This window comes from Marmota flaviventris, chromosome 11 (genome assembly GCF_047511675.1).
Source record: "Marmota flaviventris isolate mMarFla1 chromosome 11, mMarFla1.hap1, whole genome shotgun sequence".
Classification (NCBI taxonomy): Eukaryota; Metazoa; Chordata; class Mammalia; order Rodentia; family Sciuridae; genus Marmota; species Marmota flaviventris.
The window spans coordinates 111,407,376-111,431,980 of record NC_092508.1 but is presented as its reverse complement, the minus strand read 5'-3'; the positions used below and the strand labels follow the sequence as shown (position 1 = coordinate 111,431,980).

Here is a 24,605-nt window from a genome sequence, read left to right as displayed (position 1 = left end):
TCAGTTTGAATAATTTCTGTTGACGAGTCTCCAACTTCATTTTTTTCTCCTTCTGCTGTATACAGTCTGCTTAGAAGCCACTGAAGGAATGCATTTCTGACATTGTATTTTTCTTTTCTAGAATTTTCATTTGACTTAAAAAATAGCTTACACCTCTCTGATGAAATTTCCCATCTGTTTACATATATGGTGTCCACTTTTTTCCCCAAGTTGTTCACCACATTTATCATAGAACTTTTGTGTGTGTGTGGGTGCTGGGGATGGAAACTAAGGGTGATCTACCACTGAGCTACATCCTGCACGTTTTATTTTTTATGTGGAGCATTAAAGGTCTTGTTAAGTTTCCTAGGCTGACCTTGAACTTGTGATCCTCCTGCCTTAGCCACCTGAGTTGATGTGATTACAGGAGTACATAACCTTGCCTGGCTTATTATAAAATTTTAAAGTTGTTATCTCATAATTCCAATATCTCGACCATCTCAAGTTCTGGTTGTGTTGATTGTTTCCTCTCTTAATGAAAGGTCATGTTTTCTTTTTCTTTTTTGGGTGTCATGTAATTTAAAAATCTTGGAATTACATATGAGAAAATACTACCAAATTTCTGACCCATCTCTAACAATAACTTTTATGACAATACTTTTTATATTAATCTCTTTCCTTATTCCATACTTTCCTTTTATTCTATTTTGTGTGTTTTTTTTTTTTTTAATTATTATCTTAACAAACTAGTGAAAAGACTTGAATTTGATTCCAGGTTTTACTAGTTACTAGTGTGATCTTGCAAAACATCTTTTTAAGCCTTAATTTTTTCATCTATATAATGGAAAATAGTCCCACTCAACATGTGAATGTAACTTTATTTGGAAATAGGGTCTTTGTAAATGTAGTCAAGATGAGGTCACACTGATTTAGGGCGGACCCGAATCTAGCACAAGAAGAGGGAAGCAGAGATACACACAGGGAGAAGCCACACTGTCATGAAGGCAGAGAATAAAGCTCAGAGGCTTTAAGCCAAGTAATGCTTGAGGTTGATAGAAGCTTAGAAGGGGCAAGAAAGATTACAATAGCCCCCTCATCAATGGGGAATACATTCTAATACTCCTTGTGGATGCTTAAAACTGAGGATAGTACGAAACCTTTTATATAAGCACTGTGATAGCACAGTAGCTGAGCTGATAACAGATAGCTACTAAGTGACTAAACCAGGGTGGATAGTGTATATAGCATGGATACACTGGACAAAAGTCTGATTCATGTCCTCAGTGGGATGGAGAAAGATGGCATGAGATCTCCTCATATTATTCAGAATGGTATGCAATTTAAAATATATGACTTTTTTCTGGAAATTTCCATTTAATATTTTTGTAACATGGATGACTATAGGTCACTGACATCATAGAAAGTAAAATTTCAGATATAAGGAACTACTATATAGTCCAGTAGAACTACTATATACTTCACAGGGTGCATGATCCTCTGCTGACATCTGATTTCAGACTTCAGGCCTTTAAAACTGAGAGACTACATTTCTGTTGTTCAAGCCATCAAATTGTGGTACTATGTCACACCAGCCCTAGATAACTAATACACAAGTAATTCTGGGACATAGGAAGGAAGATCCTTAAATCTCCTAAGGATGACTCCCTGATGGTAAAACTTTAGGTGTGGGGCAGATATTTTCAGGCAGCCCAGTAGGACTACACTTCACTAGGAACTTCTATCAACTGGGATAACTTGAGATTGGGGGACTTCTGCCTACAATTGTTGAAACTGGTTTTGGGACTACACATGTGACCATTGGGAAGCTGACAGCTACACCAAAGCCCAATACCCAGACCATCTTCAAGGGGACAGAATATGGATAGCACATCAGAGTGCCCTTGCTCCCCTGGAGATGCTCTCAATTAACTGAAATTGGCAGGTTAGTGGGCCACCAACTATTTCCCAAAGGGAAACGATGTTGATTCAAAGAGGTAAACTGGCCATTCATCCAGGATATATGCCCTTCTCGGATCTTCCCCTTCCACTGAACCCATGCCTTATCCATGCCATTCACAGTTTTGCTTTGAAAATTCCTACTCAAAAGACAACTTAGAATGCAACATTCATCAGAAGCGCCCCCCACTCCTGCTCCCATCCCTAGATCTTCTGCATGTTGATTTTGGCACTGACCATTATCTGCGCTGTTAAGCATGTGTTTGTTTGCTAACATCAACTCCTCCCTCTGATCTAGGTAAATCACAGTGCTGAATACTAGCAATATAGCAGGCAGACATATATGTGCTGCTTTCATGTTGCTTATAGTCTAGTAGAAATTCAGATGGTCTATTATAAGAAATAAGAAACACTTCATAGTGGCTAAACACTTCCTATGTGGTAGACATTGTATTCAAGCACTTTGTATATGTGATCTCATTTAGTCCACTCAGGTTACCAGTCAAGTATGTAATATTAGCTCTACATTACAGAGGAGGGAACTCTACTAGTCACTGGAAGCCAAACCCAAAGTGTGTAAGTCCAGCCCACCCTCACAGTACACCTGCATGATTCTCTTAAACATCACAACCAAGTGTGAAGAGTGCTCTGATAGGAGAAGCACAGGGGCAGTGTGTACCTGAGACAGTTAACTGCAGGATCAGGACAACTGAACTCATCCCAGGTGGGCGGTCAACTCCCACAGGTGGTGAGACAGCCTCACCTGTGGTTATGGAACAAAGCACCCCTCCCCCTCCCAGAGTGACTCAGACAGTTCTCACAGACAGTAAGTGCTTAATAAATGTCTACTGAATTGATGAGAAGAGTCCAGAAAAGTAAGTTACTTTACAAGAACCTACCTAATATTTTGGTAGAAAAAACAAATAAACAGATATTATGCAAAAACACTTCTTTCACGATTTCTTCCCCATCTCCCCCTCCCCTCTTTTGTGGGTAAGGTAAAAGAAGCAGGCCCATCTTTTCAGATCTCTAAGAGTGACATAAGTAGATCTTGGAAGCTAGCATAGTTCAAGCCCCTCCTTCTGTGCCTGGAACACAGGAGCCATGACAGTTCAGTAGAATCCATGGCCACATCTGGACACTGGCTCTGCTTTCCATGTCACACAACATCCATGAAATCCCCAGGCTAAGTCCTACAGACTGGCTACTCTTCTAACTCCAGCTACTGTGGGAAAATGCCATTGACTGAATCCAAGGGACTGTGATGCTTTCCACACATCAGGTCACATCACAAATGGGGGGAAATGGAATTAAAGAAACAACCTTCTGATTCAAAATCGCTTTCACTGCATCCTCGACTTCCTCCTGATTGTTGAGATTGACAGTCCAAACATGCGGCCGGCCGATGAAAACTTCAGCATACGGATGCTGGGATGTCAGCTGGAAAAGAGGAAACAGAACACCTCAGTTTCACACCGATTTAAAAAAAAAAATCTTCTGGGCTAGATGAAGTGTTGCGCATTTTACTGCACTGAGTTGTACTTGCGCAGGTAACAAGACACTCATCCTCTCCCTCATCAACTGAAACCTCCTGTGCAAACTTAGCAGTTCAGAAACAAATAGTGATGGCTGCACATCTTGAATCCCTCTTGGAAATAAGAGAATGTCACAATCTGGTGACAAGGTGGCTGTTTTAGGTGGGGTGTGTGGGTGTGCTAGGGATTGAACCTGGGACCTTGTACATGTTAGGCAGGTACTCTACCACCAAGCTACACTCCCAGCCCTTATAGGTGGCTTTAATTCCTAATGAACATTTTTGCTCAACCAAAATAAGCATAGCTCATCCATACTCACCCCTGAAAATAACCTCTGTCAAACCAGTATCTATTTTCTTGGCTAGGACAGACAGGTAAGCATAAAAAATTGCAATAAAAATCAAGGCTGCAACAGTCCCAAGAAGATGAGTAATGGTGCATACAAAAGGTGATAGAAACAGAAGTGATCCCATCAAAATAAAACAGAATCTTCAGGGTTTGAGGAATAATCAAGAGCGTAACATTGAGGCCTGAAACTTTTAGAAGCAATCTGTCATTGGAAAAGCAAGAAATGGCACTTTTATCCTTAAGGAGGTTTTATTTTAAAGAACAGGGTGGTCAAAGAAAGCAAAGATGTATATTGGCAATTCTGGGTTCTTTAAAAATCCATTCTTCAGGACAGCTAAATTTATCCCTTGATCATGATGCCACCTCTATTCTTATACCCCTTTAAGGTAGTGGTGTAAGGAGTGTTCTAAACATTTATGAGAATATTCTTAGTTACCATAAGAGCTGGTGCTACTCTTAGCCTGTGGGTGGGGACTAGGGATACACGACATCTAGTGAGGTCTAGGACAGACCTGCACAAGGAGGAATTGTTCAACTTTGATCATGATCATGATCATGATCATCATCATCATCATCATCATTTTTGATGATGGGAATTGAACCAGGGCCTTGTTAATGCTCTTTACCACTGATCTCCTCCTCCAGCTCAAAGAACTTCCAAATGCCCTGCTGGGCTTTCAGGTGGATTTATAGCATCTAACACTTTGATACAGTTTTAATATACAATAAATTTCTCAGGAGCATAATTACCATGTAAATCAAGAAATGTTTGTACTGTTTTATTTGGAACTTCACCCATGAGCTGTCACTATTTTGGAAAAATAATGGCAGTGAAGTCAATGCCACTCAGGATATCAGAACTGCCAGTAAAATGACCCAAAATTGGTCTATATTTGTAGCTATCACATTAATGGCAATTATGTATATATGTGTGTGATATGTGTTCACACTCTTATATTTAGTTCCTCGTTCATAATGTCAATTACAAGCAAAAAAGGCTGACAACTCTTAGTTGAATGTTTTATTCCTTTTAAATACAAGTGTTCATGGTAAGGGGGAATGAAAGATCATATCTGCTACGATAGGTTTTGGCTACATAATATTGAAATATGTATTACTTTTTATGAATTATTTTCTTTTTATTTATTCTTCATATTAGAGTTAGGAAACTATATATTTTTTTAATTATGTAGGCAGGCAGGTTACATTATTTAAGATTTTCATTTCAGGAGAAAAAAAAGATGTTATAACATGTTTATCGTAAAAGGAGGTGTTAGCTCTGGTAGTGTTAAGACCTTTGCTATGGAGGCAAAAGGTCTGGCTCTCTTTTTTCCTTTTCTCTTTAGACTCTGATATAGAGATATACTTGGAGGAGTGGATGTTCCCTCTTGCTCTCAGTCACTGGTCTTGGTAGCCAGCTGCAGCAGTGGTGTGCAAAAGCATGACTAAGGACAGGAAAAATGGGCCACAAGTCATTGGGCTCCAGCTGCAGTTTTCACTGCCAATCACTCAGGGAAATCATGTGAGAAACGTCCAGGAAGATTTTCCCTGCTCTGCTCCTGCTTCTCTGCCCTGGGTCAGGTCCTGCACTAGCCTTTTCAACTCTCCACCCTCCTGATGTGTGTCTCCCTCTTTTGCATGCTGGGCTCTGTGGTCACTGGAAGTTCCATGGAACTGGGAACACCTGGTTTTTTCCTCTGCACATATTTGGATTCAATCCCTATCAGTGAAATCCCATGTGGGGCCAGGCATTGCGTAATCACCTGCACATACATCACTTATCGGGTTTCTTATGTAGTCATAAGGATTCTGAGGTATAGAGGATTTATAACCCCAAGACCCAACAACCAGAATGTTCAAATCCAGATCCTTCAACAACTTATTAGCTTTGAAAAGGAAAGAGCATGACAATTTAGAGGATGTCAATGACTGAAGACAAACAAAAGCCTTTTAAAACTTGCCAACATAAAAAAAAAATTCCTTGGACTGAATTTATGCCCCTATTAGACCTTTGTGAAGATGAGCAAAAAATGTCGAATTATTTTCATTTTGTGGCTTAGAGAACAAACTAATTAGCCCTTCTGCTGGAATCAGGGTAAATTAGAGTTGCCATCAATGTCACTATTTAGCAAGTTATATATCACCAGCAGTCTCTCACCCCTCCCTACTCTTTAAGGTCCCTGCATATTTACAAGGTTGCTCTAAGCACTAAGAAAATACAAAATGCTGAGCCATTATCATTTCATTCATCTACATTTATTGAGGGTTGCTTAATTTTATGAGGGAGGCATTTTGTGATTCATTAGCCCCTTTTGAATGTTATGTTCTTTCTTGCTAATTTATTGAGAACCATCTGATCTCAGCTACTTCATCATGTATCAATCAGGAAATTTACTAGAGTATAGTTTGTAAAAGTAATGAAAATCTTATTAAATATGAGACATTACTTCAGAGTAGCTATTAAATCTCCAAGGAGAACATGGGTTCTCTTTATTGGGTAGGTTAAGAAAACCCAAAACAAAACAAAAAAAAAAAACCCTGAACTCAGATAATTTCTCATAGTTTACAAAATGTCAGAATAATGACTGGGAAACTACTAATATGTTTCCAAATACAAAGATAAAAATAAAAATCCAATTCATATTAAAGTATAAAGAACCAAGTATAATCTAAGGCATTGTGAAATGTTTTCCCCTCTGAGTATACACTGTATTTTAAAAACTTGGCCCAATGCAAAAATAAAAACAAAGCTAAACTCAGTTAGAACTCTAGACTTTCCCTTCAAGTGAAGGCAAAAAAGAGACCCATAGGCAATTGATATGGGCCAATTTATGTTGGATGAATTGTGGATTGACATAAAAGATTAACATAGGCAAAAAGAGAGCTTTATAATCATACATACTCAGGTATATATATATATATATATATTTATAATTATATATACTTGTAAAAATTTCCCCTTTCCTGAGGGGAAAATAAAAGATAATTTCTAAGAGGTTTTGACCCTTAGAAATCTGTAGACCTATTGACAGCTTTTTCCTAATTAAAAGCATCTTTAGGTAGGAGGATTTGGCAGCTTCTGTGAGCTGAAAGAGCAGGGGAGGCAGCCCCTCTCAAAGCTGCCTGGTGTTGCTGGAGGGAGCTACAGATGGAACCTGACCTTCTTGGGGTCCCCCCCAAGTTCATCAACATTCATCCCTCTCAGGCTTGAAGTCCTTTCTTCTCCTCTTTCTTTAAGGCCCAGCCCCATCTGTCAATCTTTGTCAGTTAACCCTGCACATTCTCCTTCCACCTGGCACAACTCCAAGTTAACTCCCCTCCTTAAGCCATCTCCCTATTTCTTATGCACTCCCACTGATTATGCAGCTGTCTTCTAGATCAGATCTAGAGCTCTGAAAACAGAAAATGTGTCCTGCTGAATTCCCTTAACGCAGCAAATAGTACCATGGACTCTGTAGGGATGCATTAAACATCTGTCAACTGCCCTTCTGCCTCTCAGCCCTCCAGTGGGAGCTCAGGACTGATGGAGTCATCTGTCTGAGGTCACTCGCTGAGCAACCGTTGAAAGCAGTCCACACTGTCTTTCTACTGGAATCTCATTTCGGGCCTGGTGGCATCATCCCAGGCAGCAGTTCCAATGTCTGTTCACTCTTTATGGCATAAAGAATGAAAAGCCTCCGCGACCTCAGCAGAAAGCAAATGACTAAATGATGGCAACTGACAGAAAACAATGAACATACTTTTCTTGATAACTTCGTACTGGTTGATCTGGGCCATGTAACGTGACATCCCTGACTTGGCCATGTGTCTGGAGTGTTCTCAGTGTTGTGAGGAAACACTCAGCATACAAACAACTGATCTGAATTATTTAAAAGCAGTGAGGGTCACGAGTGACAATGAAAGGCTGGCTTTTTACAGATTGGGAGACTAAGGGGACATGACAATTGACAATCAAATGCAACATGGGATTCTGAATCAGATCCAGAAACGATTGTAGCGGAAAAAATGGCAAAGTGCAAATATAGTCTTTAGTTCAGATAATATTAGGGTACTGCTGTTAATTTTATTTGATTTTGATAATTGTACTAGGGTTCTGTAAAATGTCACCAGTAGATGAAGCTGGATGAAAAGTATACCTCAATGCTATATTATTTTTGCAACTTCTCTGTAGACTATCTTAAAATCAGTAAAAACTGCAAAATTCTACTTGTAGGCATATAATCAAAAGAGTTATTAGCAGGAACTCAAACAGACAGGGGTATACCACTATTCATAGTTGCATTAATCACAATAGGGAAAAAAAAGTGGAAACAGCTCAAATGTCCATCAGCAAATGAAAGGATAAGTTCAACATGGTAAATACATGCAATGGAATATTAGCCTTAAAAAAATAAAAAGGATTCAGACACACGCTACAACATGATCAACCTTGAAAACATCACATCAAAGTGAATAAGGCAGACCCAAGAACAAATAGCACATGATTCCATCAAGCCCCTAGAGTAGGCAAACTCATAGAGACATAAAGTAGGAGAGAGGAGGAGGGGAGAATGGGGAGTTACCTTCAAAGGGGACAGAGTTTCTGCTTGGATGATGAATAAGGCTACAGATTGATAGTAGTGATTGTTGCACAACACTGTGAATTTACTTAATGCCAATGAATCACACTTATAAATGGCTAAAATGTTTTATATTATGTATGATTTATCACAAAGTTTTAAAATAGGGGAAATTACAAAAAAAAAAAAAAAAAAAAAAAAAAAAAGCAATTTGGACAGAAGAAGGAACTTCTGAGATTTTCTATAGCCAAAGGAAAACCTATGGATGATACACAATGGAGAACAGTCTTATCAATGAATAGTGATGGATGTGTTAATGAGCTTTATTGTGGTGATCGCTGATCGATTTGCAGTGTTTATTATTTCAAACATCAAGTTGTTTACCTTAAATATATAGTTCTTTTTTTTGTGAAAAACAAACAAAAACTACTAGGGATGACTGAAATCAATTTTCTACCTCAAACTCTAAAGTTTCAAAATCAGTCACATGCTGTAGCAGAGATTTCTAAGCTGAGAAGTTAGTCTCCCTGTTGGGGAAAGTCTTTTAAGCCTTTCCAAAAAAATACACTCTTCAAGATTGTTCCTGATCTCTGTGTCTAGTGCCACCCACGGCACTGGCACCTGGCACACAGGTGAGCTAAATATTGGTGAATGAACTGACCTTTCAAAGTGAAACCACGTCCATGAAGAGTTCAAGTTATATGAGTAAAAGGTAAAAAGTAAGCAAACATCCAGTTAACCCTTGTCAGAGGTTATCTGGGCTACAGTTAACCTCTTTGAGATAATCTATGGTTCTTGTTGATTTTCCATCTCCTTTGGCCATTTCACCAATGATACAGGGGGTTGGAGAAAGAACTCTTAAAAATAATCAGGTCTATGAACTGACAGGATTCTTGATTCATTAATAAACATCACTAAAAATGTATTTTATGTACTATGTAACATTTGTTACACAGTTATGACAGATTCAGAGAAAGTGACCCAGAAGGGTTTCAAAGCAGCAGCACTGAAAAAATAAATGCTTTAAAAAGTCATGGTTATGTCATGGGAGGACTGTCCATCAGTGTAATCCCCCTGTTGAAGGCCATGAAGGACAAGGGTGTTGCTTTAACTTCACCGATGGGGAGCAGTCTGCAGAATCACCTACTAACTACATAGAAATAAAAAGAAAATCATTCTTAAAGTTTCTTGCACACACCTTTTTCTGGCCAGATATGGAAGCACCCAGCTTGATCATTCACACTTAGCTGCAAATGACTTGTTTATTGCCCCAAATCAAATCCAGCTTTCTTTGGTGGTGATTCATCATCCATTGTGAATTTTCAAGCTGATCTCTGAAGGCAACTGTAGCAAGGCTTCTGCAAATGGTTCTAGCAATGGCAGGACCACTTCATGGGGTGGTGCCTGCTGATGGTGGGCTAAAAACCCAGGCATATCACCTGAGTCCCCAGGGACATGTCTTGCCTCTTACGGTTGAGGTTCCTGGAGAATATCCATGGCCCACTTTTAACTCTCAATAGCTGGTCATGGAGAGTTGATTATCCACAAATATGTTACAAATTTGTTACTCAGTTGATCTCATCATAAGCTCCCAACAAGAAGAGCTTAGCTTCAGACAAGAAGAGCTCAGCTGCAATCAAAAGGCTAGAATGTCCTTGTTCATTAGACAGTTGGCATAGAGGTGATGTGACTGAATCATTTGTTTCTCTAAGCTCCAGGATCAGTTCCCTAACCATTTCCCTTCCCACATAACCATGTTGGACGATGTTAATAACACTATCACTTCTCTGCTTTCTTTATCCCTGGTTCAGCATCTTTGGATCCAGAAATATTTAAAAACATTTGAAAAAACTTCAAGTACCCTGAAAATGGGCAGACTTTTTCCTCTTAACATTATCCCTTAAACAACACTGCATAACTACTGTTTATGTAGCACTTACATTGTAATTATAAGTAATCCAGAGATGATTTGAAGTATGTAAGAGGATATTCTATGCAAATACTATGCCATTTTACATAAGGGACTTGAGGATCCAGAGATTTTGGTGTCTGTGTGTGCGCGCACTGGGGGGGGGGGGGGGCGGCCAAGGGGGGTGGTCCTGGCACCAATTCTCCATAGATACCAAGAAGACTAACCTACATTAGCACTAAGTAAATAGTTATTCTTTTTTTCCTCCCATGTTGCTGGGGATTGATCCCAGGACCCTGAGCAAGTGCTCTATTACTGAACTACATCCTACCTCCCAATTATTCCTGTAATTGAAAATAGAATGATTCTGGTAGATGCTTACCTCTCTCAGTGTTGGCTTGCCGATGAAAAAGTCTGTGTTTTTGCTGCTTTTGGGTGGGTTGAACTTGGGATTCAGAAAAGCACATCCATTTGCAATAGCCTCCAGGGGAGCTGGGCCCTCATAAGGGAACCCAAGTCCAACAAACAACTGGAAGACAGAAAAACATGCATATATAAACACATCAGTCAGGACTGGCCTCCTTGGCTCACAGGGGGCTACACTGTGGTCCATTCCTGTGAATGCCTCAGACACTCTGGAAGGGTCCCAGATCCTAGGGGGTGGGGTGGGGCAAAAAGAAGGGGCTTGTTCCAAGATCTGAGAAACATCACCAGGGACTTTTAAAACCCTCGTGAAGTGGCTCAGCTTACGGTATTCTTCTCCGCTAAAAAAAAGTAAGGAAATAAATGTTGGGAGGGGGGTTGTAAGGTGGCTAGAGTATTAAAAGAAAAACAACAACAAAAAAAACCAAGGCCCTACAATCATCTTTCTGTAACTCACCAGGAGACATGACTGGAAAAACACTTGCTTAACTAAACAGAAGGTTTCTTCATTGAAGCAGCAAACAACAGGCCCTTTCAGGGACGCTGGGCAGAGGGACAGAAAGGTCACTTGGTGGTTTGATTACAGTTCAAATGGAACTGCTTTAAAACGATGGTAGGTCAGTAAACACAGGTTTTCATAATGGGGTTTTCACTGGGGGACACCAACATCTCGGTTTTACTTTCCTCTGGGTGGGGGGAGAAGGTACTCAGTTGCTAAATCTGCAAGGCAATGAATGCTTCCTGCTCCAGCAAGCAAGCCACATGTTTCCCCCAAGGCAGACAATAGATGGCAGCAGAAACACGCTCTCTCAAAGTCTTAGGAACAACCACAGCAGCAGGGAGCCACTGTGACAAAGGGGACGTGCTGCTACAGTTCAGTGGATCTGATTCCTGGGTCCAAAAATGAGATAATATCTCAGAGAAATGCCTCACTCTGCATAATGTTCATGCGAGAATACTGCACACTGCTGGAGGGCTGGAGGTAGGTGACGGGCGGGGTCCAAGCCTGAGCTTAGTGAGGCCTGTGTTCTTCCTACCCACATCACAGAGTCAATTCTGAAATCTCTCCAGTTCCCAAGAGGCATGTCAAGAGACAAAGCCCAGGTGGGCCCCAGGGCAGTGCTTCCTTTCATCTTCATGGTGAGAAACACCCACAGAAGGTCCTGAGAGTGGAGGAGTCTGCTGAACTGGATCTATCTGTATGTGTGGTTCTCCTGTCCCCAGGCTCTCTCCTCAGCTCCCCAACCCCATGCAGCTGTTTTAAATGAGCAATCATTGAGATGTTTCTGCTGGAAAGCACTGGGTCCAAGCTGCTGGATTCCCTGTGCATTCCTGGAAGACAAAGGATGCATGTGTCTGGCACTCAACACAAGGGCTGCACAGAGCGCAGTCCACATGTGACATTGGAGAATCATGCAGCTCCCTAAGGACTTTTGGAGCAAAACACCTAAAGTTTCAGGTTTTCTGAAGAAACTCCCTATCCTATTAACTTTCGTATAGACAGGGCACTTAACCTTTCTGTTTTTTGATGAAGAAATAACCTTTCATTTTCTGTAAACCTTGAGACCACACATCCAGGGACATCCACAAGGGAGGGAGGGAGGTGGGGTGAACAGAAGGTTCAGGAGGCCTGCAGAACTCCTACCGCTGGCTGTGTCATTTCCCCTTGGAAGGAAGAGTCCCTGGAGGTCATGGGGTGAGGGTGAGGGCCTGGAAGCTGCAGCATAGAGGGAAATCTCTATTCCACTCTCCTGCTCTGGATCTCATTCTTGGTGCACAGTGAACAGAAGTCAGATTCTCAGAGAGAACTGTTGAATACAGAGTGTGGCCCGGCACTGTGGCCCAGAGGTGGAAGAGGCCTGACAGCAGAAGAAATGCAAATAAATATTGGGATGTACTAGTGCTCCAGGACATTCCCCAGGCTCTCCCCTCAGCTCCCCAACCCCATGCAGCTGTTTTAAATGAGCAATCATTGAGACGTTTCTGCTGGAAAGAGGCCTTATTGAGCATGAAGAATCCAGGGTTTCCATCCTTAAGGCTTTTGACTTCTGTGATCTCCTCTTCCTATCACACTTTCGGAAGAAGGATGTGCCAAAACTCTCCAGGAAAAAACAGATGACCTCCATCAGGCCATGATTGGGCAGAGCACAGCACAGAACATCTGGGCCTTTTTGATTAAAAGAGGTACTAAAAGATGCAGACTAGGTTTTCATGGATTTAGTCAGAGACCCAGCACCCACAGTGGTTCCTGACCTTTGGAAACTGGGGCCTGCCATGAAGTGCCAATACCCTTATCAACTCTAAACTGTCAATAACAACTTTGGAGGAAATGGAAGAAGCACAATGCTTGTCTATTTCAATGGAAAATCTTGGAGAAAAATTTAATTAGCTCCTTCAGATCAACCAATCTGAACCTATTAATTAAAAGGATTTGAGGCTGTTGCTTAATGGACTTGAATATGACCTAGGTTTAATTATATCTGAATAACAATTTGCACCAACTCTTCTGCCCTGCTGGCACCAGAATATCTCAGTACGAAGAAAATAAACACTTTGGGCTACCTCTCCCAAGCCTATTTAGAAGGAAGCTTGAGCAAATACCACATAATTTCTTGGCAATGGGTTTTCCTGTCACACTAATTAAGACTGAAGAAAATGCATGATTTGGAAACACCAAATAATAGTTTTCTGTCACTTCTGTCAATAAGCAAGTATTTCCTTGCTTCCTGTCTACTCATTACTTGTGACATTATGATGGAGCAGATATATTAAGGTCAAACAGCACATCTGAGAGTTGAATGACAACAGGATAGGCACAGAAAATTCACCACTTCTAGCTGGAAACTTCTGCATGCTTATGGCCCTTGCCACAAACCAGTACCTTAACTGTAACAAATTGTTTTGGCCCTAATCTCCACTCCCCGGTCCTTGCACCTACTTGCAGACTTCCTTAGCATGGATGAAAGAGACAGAAGTAGGATAGCATTCAAGCACTGGGGATAACCTTCTCAGGAGAAAACTGTCCATATTTTATTTAAACTGCATCTGGCCCTCAGAAGCCCAGAATCTAACAAGGATATTTCAGGTGACAGAACATCTCCATGGCTGCAACTCCAACCCCCTCAGTGAGTGTTCCTAAACAGAGGGATGACATGCTCTAAAATTAAATTGTGAACTAATGCTAAGAGAAAAAGGGCAGATGAAGCACCATACGCTTTCTTCACAGCATAGGGTTGAAACATTCCAACACAGAGACCAGCAAAATTTTTCCTCTCAGAATTTTCCTCTGTGTGAAAGGAGGAATGGAATTATTTCAAACCCGTAAGTGGGGGCACTTAACAAAGATTCCTTCAAACACGGACAAAGGCAGTTCTTATGATAACTGCATGGTTTTGGTCAGTTTTAGTCACTTTCTTTTTTTGGGTGGTGGTGCTGAGGATGGAAGTCAGAGTGTCAGCCTCCTAGGCAAGGGCTCTACCACTGTGCTATACTCCCAGCCCAGTTCTAGTCACTTTTGATGGGGAACATCAAGAATAATCCAAAATCGGGTATACTCAACATTCGCTTTTCTGATGATCATTAATTAGCCGCGCTGAGGTGGCTCAGGAGGGAGTTGAGCAATGAAGTAACCTTGGTTTACCCAATAAATTGATCATGACACAAAGTAGCAATTAACAGTACAAGCTTGGGAGTCAAGGAGACCAGGGTTCAAGTCCTGACACCGTCATTTCCTACTTCCATAACTGTGACAAGTTGCCTGCCTGTGGATTCTCTGAGGCTCATGTATAATCTATTTTCTCCAGGGTTGGGACCTTCTCAAGTGCAAAATGGGGACAGCAACATTGTTTTATCTCATGGGGTTGCTGTGAGGATTATGTGAGATATTTCATAGAAATATTCAATATTCCAAAACTTGGCACTCTATAAACATTTACTAAGTAGTGGCCCAAGTTCATATCCCGCTACAGTGTCACACAACTGCACATCATGGGCTAGCATCAGTAGTTGGGGTTTAGTTGTGTGGGAGTTTTGCTTCTGGCATCATGTCGGCACCCAAAAAGTTTTGGATTGCAACATTTTGGATGAGGGATATTTAGCCTGTATCCAGTACCTTCTATAAGCCAGGTGTTCTTCTAGGCACTGGGAATATACCCACAAAGAGAACAAGCAAAACCTCTGGTGCAAAGTTCATGGTGCTGCATGATGGCCTGGTTCCAGTGGTAGTGGAACCTCAAGTCCTGATTCTGAGAGAGGTTTCAAAACCCATCCAAGCTGTGTAAGAAAAGCCATAGCTGAATGAATGTCTGTTTGGCAGAGGGTGGGGAGTCAGGCATGAAGACAGGATAGGATGTGGCAGCCCGTTTGCCAAATCTGTCCAGGCCTCTATGTGAGCTGGCATGGTGGGGAACCAGGATCACCGTGGTCTACCCAAGGCTTGGAGGGGGAAAGGAATAAAGTCTGGGTAGAGAAGGGTACAGCTCTAGCATGAGCACTAGTAGCAGCTTCGCCTGGCAGGCCACAGTCAGAGTTGTTCTGACTGCAGAAAGGAAGGTACCTTGTCTGGCTCCTACGTCAGAACGGCAGACATCCTTGCATCCCAGTGTTGAATGTGAATGCCCTATTCGATATCACAAATGTAATAGGAAGCTTCCCAAAGCAAGAAGAGGAAGGTGGACATGAAGAGGTTACGATCAGGAAGGTGAAGAAAGAAAATATATTACAAGAGATGGAGATTTAAGTCAAAATTCAAAACATGCCACTCTAGCGAATCCTGATTTGCTGACCTCAACTGATCTCTTGGAGTTTGCTGGACAGAATGACTTGTCTGTGGTCCTTTGATAAACAATTCGTTCATCCAAATTTTTATCATTTTCTCTAGATTCTCAGCTCTTTCAGTGTTTCATTAATTCCTCCTGTCTTTCCAGATTCCCTGAAGCAAGAGTCTGCTGGAGATGCCTGGGCCCCTAATGGCATGCCAGGACAAATTCTGCTGAGCAGAGGGTTTCCTGGGCTTGGTGCAGAGATTCAAAGAGGGCTCATAAAGGAAAAATAATGAGTCTGGAGCTGATTAAACATCAATCATTCCTTCAAACCTCTCGAGGGGCTCAGGCTTGTTCCCTCTCCAGTAATGAGGCTGAAGAGCCTGTGAATCTTCTTTATTCCGCAGTCCTCAGCAGCTCCAGGTCTCCACTTCCAATGTGGATTGGAATAAATCGCTTTTAAATTGCTCAGAGACACAGAGGAAGGAGTTGGAAGCAGAAAGGGTTATAAATGCAAAGGCTATTCTATGACAGGGTAAGTGGATGGTAAGTAAGTAAGGGTTCTTTTAAAATTTGCAAGGCTGAGCAAGACATTCACGAGCCTGGGTTAATAGAAGTGTGCGAGACAGTAATGACATGCTGCTGAAAACCAGCTCTGCCAAATGTTATTTTAAAGGAGCTTGAACTTTTTCCACAACCTGATGTGGAGAAAAGTAAAATGAGGCAAATAGCAAAAAATAGCATTGCTGTTAAAGGGCCCGGACATCCTGATGATTCTAAAATATCAACCTAAGACAGGCGGTGACGGGAAGCAAATGGTAAAACTGGGGACACACGTCATTCCTGGAGGGCTTCAAATAATCATCTGATTACAGGTGACCTTACAAGGAAATAAAATCTTCATTAAAACAAAACAGATCTTTGGCCAAGGAGTTAAAGAACTGACAGAATATTTTGTTCATGCTATTGCACAAATAACTTGAAGGTTGAAAGGATCAAATATATTTGCAGATGGAGAAACCAAAGCAGAGGAGATAGATACTCTTTGATAGGTCGGTTTCCATTGAGTTTGGGTGTTTATGAGGCTGGTTCATCAACAGCCTAGCAGAGATTTAATTTGCAATTAAAACAATCACGAATTAGAGTGACCTCCACAACCTGACCTCAATTTACCATAGACATGTCCAGCTCTCCAGAGTTAACAACCCTACTAGCACTGTCTACCTCTTGAGGCTGTTGTGAGATTCCAAGAGGATAGCACATATGAATGTACCTCCTAAATAAGATCAGCGATGGCTAACATGCTACAAAAGTTCATTTGTTCAACCTCTCTGCCCTTTCTTGAATTAAAAACAAAGTGAGCCAAGGACCAGAGTTAAGAAATCCACCCGTGATAATAAACTCTATGCTTTAGAAAACACTAGTGGAGGGATCTGCTGGTTTTGTTCACTGCTGCATTCCTTGCACAATGCCTGGTATATAGTAGTTGTTCAATAAGTATATACAAAATTCATAAAAAAAAACTTATTAGTAAATACAAGAAAGCATATCAAATACATTAAAGGGCTTTCAAGGCCAACTCTGTTATTCATAAGTTACCTAACTTCATGTGTTACTTTAATGCAGGAATATAGAAAGGACATAGCCCACAAAGCCCCAGGCCATTATGCTCTAGTGTAGTACAATAACACTCAGTGGCTCCCCAACTATCTATGTGCAGTGTCTGCACTGTGCCTCTTTCTGTGACCATTGGCCCTTATTTCCTGTTGTATTTAATCTTCCACTATTTTCCAATACTTAATCTAGATAGGTTGCTTTCTAGTTCTCTCCTGAATATGCCATTGGCACCTTGGCTACCTGATTCTGACTCTTTATATGGTTCAATAGTAGGTGTATCCATACCCCAGCAATCTCTTATATCTGTCATAATGATTTCTCCGCTCCCTGAGCCAGCAGGGATTTTTCTCCCATATGAACCTCTTTTTTTTTTTTTTTTTTTTTTCCTGGTGTCCAGGACATACTTGCTAAATGAGGAGGTATGAGGAAAAGCTGGTTAGGGACCCAATTTGATTCCTTGAACAGAGGTAACAGAGTGGAGAGTTCATTAACCCTGGCTTACTGTGAAGAGGCTCCTATTCTAGCAGAAGGTCTGTCCTTCAAGATAGAGCCTTACCTTTCTCATGTTTGGCCCTACTCCCAGCCCCTGGCTTGTTGCCTAGCACAGAGAAGATGCTCTGTAAATTTTTTTTTTATTATTATAAAGTTTCCTGACCTCCCCCACTTATTTTTAGTTAATTCAGGAATTGTGCAAATACAATTTTTGAAAAAAAAATTTTAACTGCACATTTTTTTTTTTTGCCAAAATCAATTAACAAACAGTAGCAACCTCCTTTCCCTATTCACTAATTTTTTTTTAGTGACAGCTGCTAGGAAACTAGGGCCCAATCAAGGCCTAAAGAGCTATTGCATTGTTAGAAAGAAAACAAGAAAGATTATGATCCCATTTTTAATGCCAAGGGAAACAAACCTGTAAAGAGCAACCCTGGTCAATGTTTACAAATCTACTGAAAACTCACCTTGGTTTCTCGGAGAAGAAATTGCAGGTCCCGTCCACTGAGTATGCCGTGGTTTTTCACGTAACTGGGAATATTCTTTGTGCTGGAGCCATAAACTGTTGCATGCACTTCCATATACGTGTGGATGATGTCCAAGTAGATCTTTCTATTCTAAAACGAGGGCACAAGCAGAAAGCATTTCTTGTTTTATTTGCTTAACAACCTGTCTGGAAGGACTGAGCTTCTAAGAGCTAGAGGCCTCAGGGGTGGGCATTCTTATTGTGGAGATGGCAGTAGTTTGGCAATCCAAATACTGGACTTTCTTTTTTGAGGTTAAAAACAGTCATATTGCTACTGTATAACTGTGCAAGAAATACACTATATTACAACACATTACTGAGTACCAATGACAACTCATTGCCAACTTTTTTGAAGTATCGTCCTCACTTTGTAAATTACCAGGGATCCTCAAGTTGCTTTTGGCTCATCCTCTTTATCAGGGAGAGAATTTGGAGATGGAAGACCCAGAGAAGGCAGAAGATTGGACTGGAATGTTTATCCGGAGATGCTAAGCTGTCCCCAAGGAATACAAACATCCCCAGCTCTTGCCAATATTTCTAGTGATGATTAACTCATGTTGTCGGAACTGGATCCCACTTAACTCTCGTCATGGGGAGAGAAGAGTTTCCCACAATATGTATCGATTGACTCAGTAGCTGGAGAGACAAGAATATCCAGGTAGGCAAAAGTAAAAAAAAGGGATAAATGGAAACTCTGGTGAGACCTGAAACATTCAAGAGTAGTTTTACTTTTTATTCTAGAAGCAAAACCAAGCCCTTTTTTTTTGTATTTGTAGGAACTGGATTTGAGGCATATTTTCTGAATCAAAACCACCTATAAAGTGGAAACCAGATCACTTTTTCTTCCTCTTCGTGTTTCCGTGTGACTAAGTTGTGCAAGCTGCATTTTGTACAGCTTGGTTGTTTGGTGTTTTATTTATTTATTTGAAAGCTGAAAAATTCAAGTTCTGTAATGTTTTCCAGTTGTATGAAGGTGGGACAAGGCTTTCCCATTCTAAGCCTGTTTCAGACACTTGAGGCATCTATTAATAGAAAGTTCTGTGACTCAAACCCATAAGGGACACACAGGGTGTGACAACAGTAGCCATGGAGCACAAGGAAGAGGAGGCAAGCTCTGAATGCAGCCAGTCACAATCTGCCCTCTGCTACTCACTGCCCTGGTGACTATAACACAGGACTCTCAATCTAGGGGAAAACTTTCAAATCATATATCAGAAGTGTTCATGAAGGATACAACAGCAAGTCCACATTCTCTATTTTACAGATCAGGATGACTGTGGCATCAAGCAAGGCACTCCCTGCAGACTAACATATAAATAACATGAACGCTTGAGAGCTGCAAGTCTAATTCCAGGTGACGTTTGGTGAGGCTGCTGGGCATAGCGATGAGGAACCATTTATAAATCACAGATTCCCACTTGGGAGTTTGAGCCATGCTTAGGGCCATCTACCTGGGAAAGGTTGATTGGAGGGGTTCTGGGATATGGTTCTTATGGTAGACATGTTTGGTAACTCTTGCCTCACACAGCCTCTTCTCAGGGACTCTGCCTCCATCACAGCCCGTCCTGGCTTCTGTGACCCTGCCTCCTCCCCTGCTAATGGAAGTGGGGGGCCCAGGGATGGTGTGGTAGGCTGAAGCAGATGAAGGAAGTCAGAATCCTGACTCAGAGGGATTCCTGCCAGATGGTGATAGACATTATAGCAAAAAGGTCATTCAGTGTTGGAATGTGTGAGGTCACAGACCAGGGAACAGGCCCCGAGGAAGCCAGAGGCCAGTTGTGGGGTGGGAAAAGAATCAAGTAAGTACTAAAGGGAAGGAGGGGGTAGGCACGGGCAGGTGGTGATGAGAGGGCCTGCACTGAGACATCCCAGTGAGAGAAAGGAGGAAAAGGAGGAAGAGAGGGGAATAGAGAGGAAGAAGGGGCAAAGGGGAAGGGGGAGATGAAGGAGGAGGAGGAGGAGAAGATAAAAGCAAGAGATGGAGAGAAAACTAGGGCCCACCCATGCGCAGCCATTCCTTATTCTAAATGTGCCAGGTCTTTCTGGACCCTTTCAACAGCAGCAGCTACCCAAACTCTTCCTGGACCCCACCCTACATTTTTTAGCTACTGAGGGCTGATTCCAATCACACAAGGAGGCCTCTCAGGACATCCTGCTGGCCTTGAGGAAGAGATTGGGGGTGGGGATAGGCATCTGTCCCTTATAAAAAGGAGACACCGCCCCATGAAAAGTCAGCTGCTAAATAGTGAGGGTGGACCACACGCCCCAGGTAAGATCTGCAGCAAGCTACAGGCGGAATAGGGAATGGTCCATCTGCTTCCCGCCCTGCAGAAAACCATTCACAGCAGACTTAAGAGTAGAGTTCCCAGAGTAAATGTCTGTGAAAGAAATGATACACTAGGTTACATATGTACTGTCAGCAAATCCCAGGAAAGGTCGGGGCACTTTGAAGCATAACAAGGTGGCAAGTTTGGGCAAACAGAAAGAAGTCTACATAAAGGCTAATAAAGTCTATGAACTCTTTAACACTAAGGCATGGTACAGTCAGAAAGCAGGAATTATCTTCAGAGAGGATTTATAGAATCTCACAAATGAGAAAATCCCCATGGATGATTGGAGGGAAAAATGTCTCAAGCATAACTCTAACCTTTGAAGCTGACATGGTAATTCGTTAACTCAGCCTTGGTTCTCTTGCTGACACTTGTCAGAGTTCGGTAGAAATCTGGCGAGTCTGACCCACACTATTTATTCCAGGTAAAGGTGCCACTGAAGTTTCTTAAAACAAACTATTATAATGCCTGAAGTGAAGGCTCATGAGATGCTCAAGGAACCCAACAAGGCATTTCCAGCTCAGGTCTCTTTCCTGAATTTCAAGTCCAAATATTTCATGGCATTCTGAAATTTTCCATCTGTTGTGCTGTAGTTGCTTCCAACTCAACAGGTCTAAAAGAGGACCCATCACCTAATCTGAACAGTATCTTTGTATCTGCCCCTGAGCTCAGTGACCAGCATTAATCTCCCTACCAATACCTGGACCATAATCATTATTCCTCACTCCAATTCCTGCCAATATGTGCATCAAATCAATCACAAAGTCCTGCTGATGCTGCCTGTAGAATGTCAAGTTGGTCTCTTTCCAGGCCCTGATTGTTCATCTGGATTGTGCCACAATTAATATAAGCAGCACCTTACCACATACTTCCCTGTAGCTCAAAAGGGGATGTAACTTGTCTGTGGTTTCTGCAAGAGAGCAACAATATAGGGACCCATTGTGAAACAATCTATATGGCTGGATGCAACTTTTGTATATTTCTTAACCATACAAAGCAATATTATGCATGTGGGTAATGTTCACACATATGGACATTTGTAGCTGAAGTACAAAAACATGTAGGAGGATGATTTGAACTAAATTCCAGATACTGATTACAGAGGAGAGATGATCTACAGAAGTAGATGGAGCTTCAGTGATATTTGTAATATATCATTTCCATGTTTAAAAATACTGTAAGATACTAACATCAACAAATCTGGGTGGTACTTGGATGTCTGCTATGATTCAGATGTGTTTCCCAAGGTGATATGTTAGAAATTCATATATTAATGGTATTTGGAGGTGGGCCTTTGGGAGGTAATTAGGATTAGATGAGGTCATGAGGGTGAAGCCCCCAGATGGCATTAGTGGTCTTATGAGAAGAAGCGAGGCCTGAGCTGGCACACTTGCTCTGTCTCCCCAGGGGATGTCCTCCTCTATATTATGATGAAGCATGAAGCCCTCATCAAGCCCCCAGCAGATGCCAGCATCGTGCTCTTGGGCTTCTCAGCCTCCAGAATCATGAGCCAAAAAAATGTCTGTTCTTTATAAATTACCCAAACTAAAATGTTTTGTTATGGTAACAGAAAATGGACTAAGACAATGCCTTGGTTTTTAAAGACTTCTGTATATTTCACGATGGAATTTTATTCAGCCATAAAGAAAAATGAAATTATGGCATTTGCAGGAAAAATGGATGGAACAAGTGGCCATCATGTTAAGTAAAATAAGTCAAACTCAAAAGGTCAAGGGTCATATGTGGAAGCTGGACAGGAAAAGGAAAAGAAAGGTGGGGGTGGATCTCATGGGAATGAAAATCAAAGGGAGATCAGTAAAGGAAAGGAACCAGGGAGTGGAAGGGAGAGAGGGAGGGAGGGAGGGGGAGGGGGGAAGTGCTGAGGCGTGATACTGGCCAAATTATATTGTTACCTTGTGTGCATGTACAAATACACAACAACAAATCCCATCAATATGTACAATTACAGTACACCAGTAAAAAATGTGGAAAAGACATCTGTATATTTGATATATTTCACATGTAAAATGTAAAAATTTTAAAACAGATGTGATCATGAATAAACAAAACCCAGTATGTCCAAGACTCTAAGGCCTCACCACTGTCACCGCACTGTAAGGCTTAGTTCCTGGCATCAAGGGGTTCAAGGGATCCCCTTCTATCTTCAGTGTGTGATGTGTACTCTACCCTTTGTGTTTAAGGGCTGAGGTTTCTAAAATTAAGCGTGTCCCTGCTTGCCTTTCCTCAACTCATGGGAAGGCCCAAAGAGGGGGGTGGTGTACAGGGATGGGGGCATCTTCTAGCATATACCCCCTTCCTTTCCCTTGTTTTGGTCATCCAGGCTTAGACGGAAGACCCAAGTCCCATTGATCAAAGAAGTGGGTTGAAATCACTCTAGGAAGCTTTCCTTCTCTGACTTAAGGGGCCAAAGTAAAAAACAAAAAAAAACTTAGTCCCAATGCTCTGCCACCTACTAATTTCTGAGATCTAGTCAGAAAGGGGTTGCACTGAGGATCACACCACAGCAAGCCACCACCCATCTTGGAGCCAGGGGAAATGCTGCTACCAGGTCCCAGCTGAGCGACTTGCAGCCCCCTAATGTTTTCAGTCCCTAGTTCAATTTAAATTCCCATTAAAAACAACCGATCTAACTGATTAAAATTTAAATCTACCTAACCTCATCTGGGGGCAGGAGATGCAAAGGGAAAGGAGAGCCCTGATGGAGTCAACGAACACCGCAGTCGCGTGTCTTTAGCTGTTTATGGCTATAGCTGGGGGCAGGTACATTTGCAGAACTTGTAGGAAGATATTTAGAGCCAGGATGGAGAGATTTAGGAAAACAATTCAATCTAAGCAACACTGGTACGTGCTGCAGCAGGGGAGGCAGGATGCAGAACTGGAGAGGCAGAAGCTCTGTGTCTAACTTCTCTTTCATCTGGGGAAATGGGAGTCTAGGCCTGACCTCTGGAAATGGCAGTATTTTGAGCTTTAAATTGGAGTACGGATGGCATGTATTTTTCCTCAGTAATACCCCTGTTGCCCACTGCAGACACACACAGCCTCTTCTACTTCATTTTTACACACCCATGTGGCACCTGGTGACCTGCTATTAACCAAAAAAAAAAAAAAAAAGAATTTACAGCCCTGCCCCAAGTTTGTCTGTGTAGTAGAAAGTACCTGGTAAGTCTGAGCCAGGGGAATTCTCCCTGGGACGTGCCAGGCAGTTATGGAGAGTCAAGACCTCTCCAGGCAATAGAAATTGGACTGCAAAACTGGGCTATGGAGGCAAGGGCAGATCCTATCCTGCGGAGACCAGACTCAAAGAAAAACGAAGCTCTCACACATACAAGGCCAAGTAAGAGAGAGTTTGTGGCCCTGAAAGGCTCCTGGTCTGCGGAACCAGTTAATTCTGAGCCCTGCTGCATCCTTGCCCTCCGTCAAGGTTCCAAGAGTCAGCACATCCTGGCTATGGTCCAGGCCAGAGAAGTTGAGCTGCCATTTCCAGCACAAAGAATCTGAGAAGGACACTTGTGATCAGATGCTTCCTGGAGTTTCAGTCACTTTTAAAGTAGTAGCTTCCATCTCCTTCCCCACAAATTAAGAAACTGGTCCATTACATGGTTTCACAACTATAGATGCTCCTTGACTTACAACGGGGCTACATCCTGGTAAGCGCAGCTTAAGCAAAGATATGGTAAATCACAAGTGTATTTCATACTCCAATGAACCCATTGTAAAACTGAGTTTGTAAGTCAAACTGTAAGTTGGGGCCATGTGTGTACAATGATGCATCACGTTTTCCTTAAGAAACACAAGGCCGTAGAGTAAGCGCATCTAGACTGAAAACAGACACACAAGTCCTTTACTACTGCTGCGATATTCCTCCTCAAAAGATTATGTGTGGACTTGTCCGCTGTACTGAGTGGCCATCTTGTGCATCTTCTGCTGCTCCCGGTCTCCTACTTTCACTCTGCACACGTCCCATCCTGTTGTCACTTCTGTAAGCTAAGCTCCCTTGTGCATGATGACACACACACACATTATGAGCCTTCCCTGATTCCCCCAGCTGCCTGCTCTTTCTCTTTTTCAGTCAGTGCTCACATCAGCCAGGCTAGGAAGAAGCCACAAGGTGGAATGGTGGGACATGGGGGTTTAGTTTACTGTGAGGTAA

General features: G+C 41.9%; 1 protein-coding gene across 7 annotated transcripts in view; it reads right to left on the bottom strand.

Moving 5' to 3' along the window:
• Mgat5 (alpha-1,6-mannosylglycoprotein 6-beta-N-acetylglucosaminyltransferase) overlaps window positions 1-24,605 on the bottom strand; it is a 325,975-nt gene that overhangs the window by 22,364 nt on the left and 279,006 nt on the right. For all 7 annotated transcript variants that reach the window (XM_071619287.1, XM_027954040.2, XM_071619288.1 and 4 more), the window contains 3 exons: window positions 18,046-18,195; window positions 10,669-10,815; window positions 3,259-3,375 (listed from right to left, as the gene is read on the bottom strand). In XM_071619287.1, coding sequence (XP_071475388.1) covers window positions 3,259-3,375; window positions 10,669-10,815; window positions 18,046-18,195 — 414 coding nt within the window. The remainder of the gene's footprint in view (window positions 1-3,258; window positions 3,376-10,668; window positions 10,816-18,045; window positions 18,196-24,605) is intronic.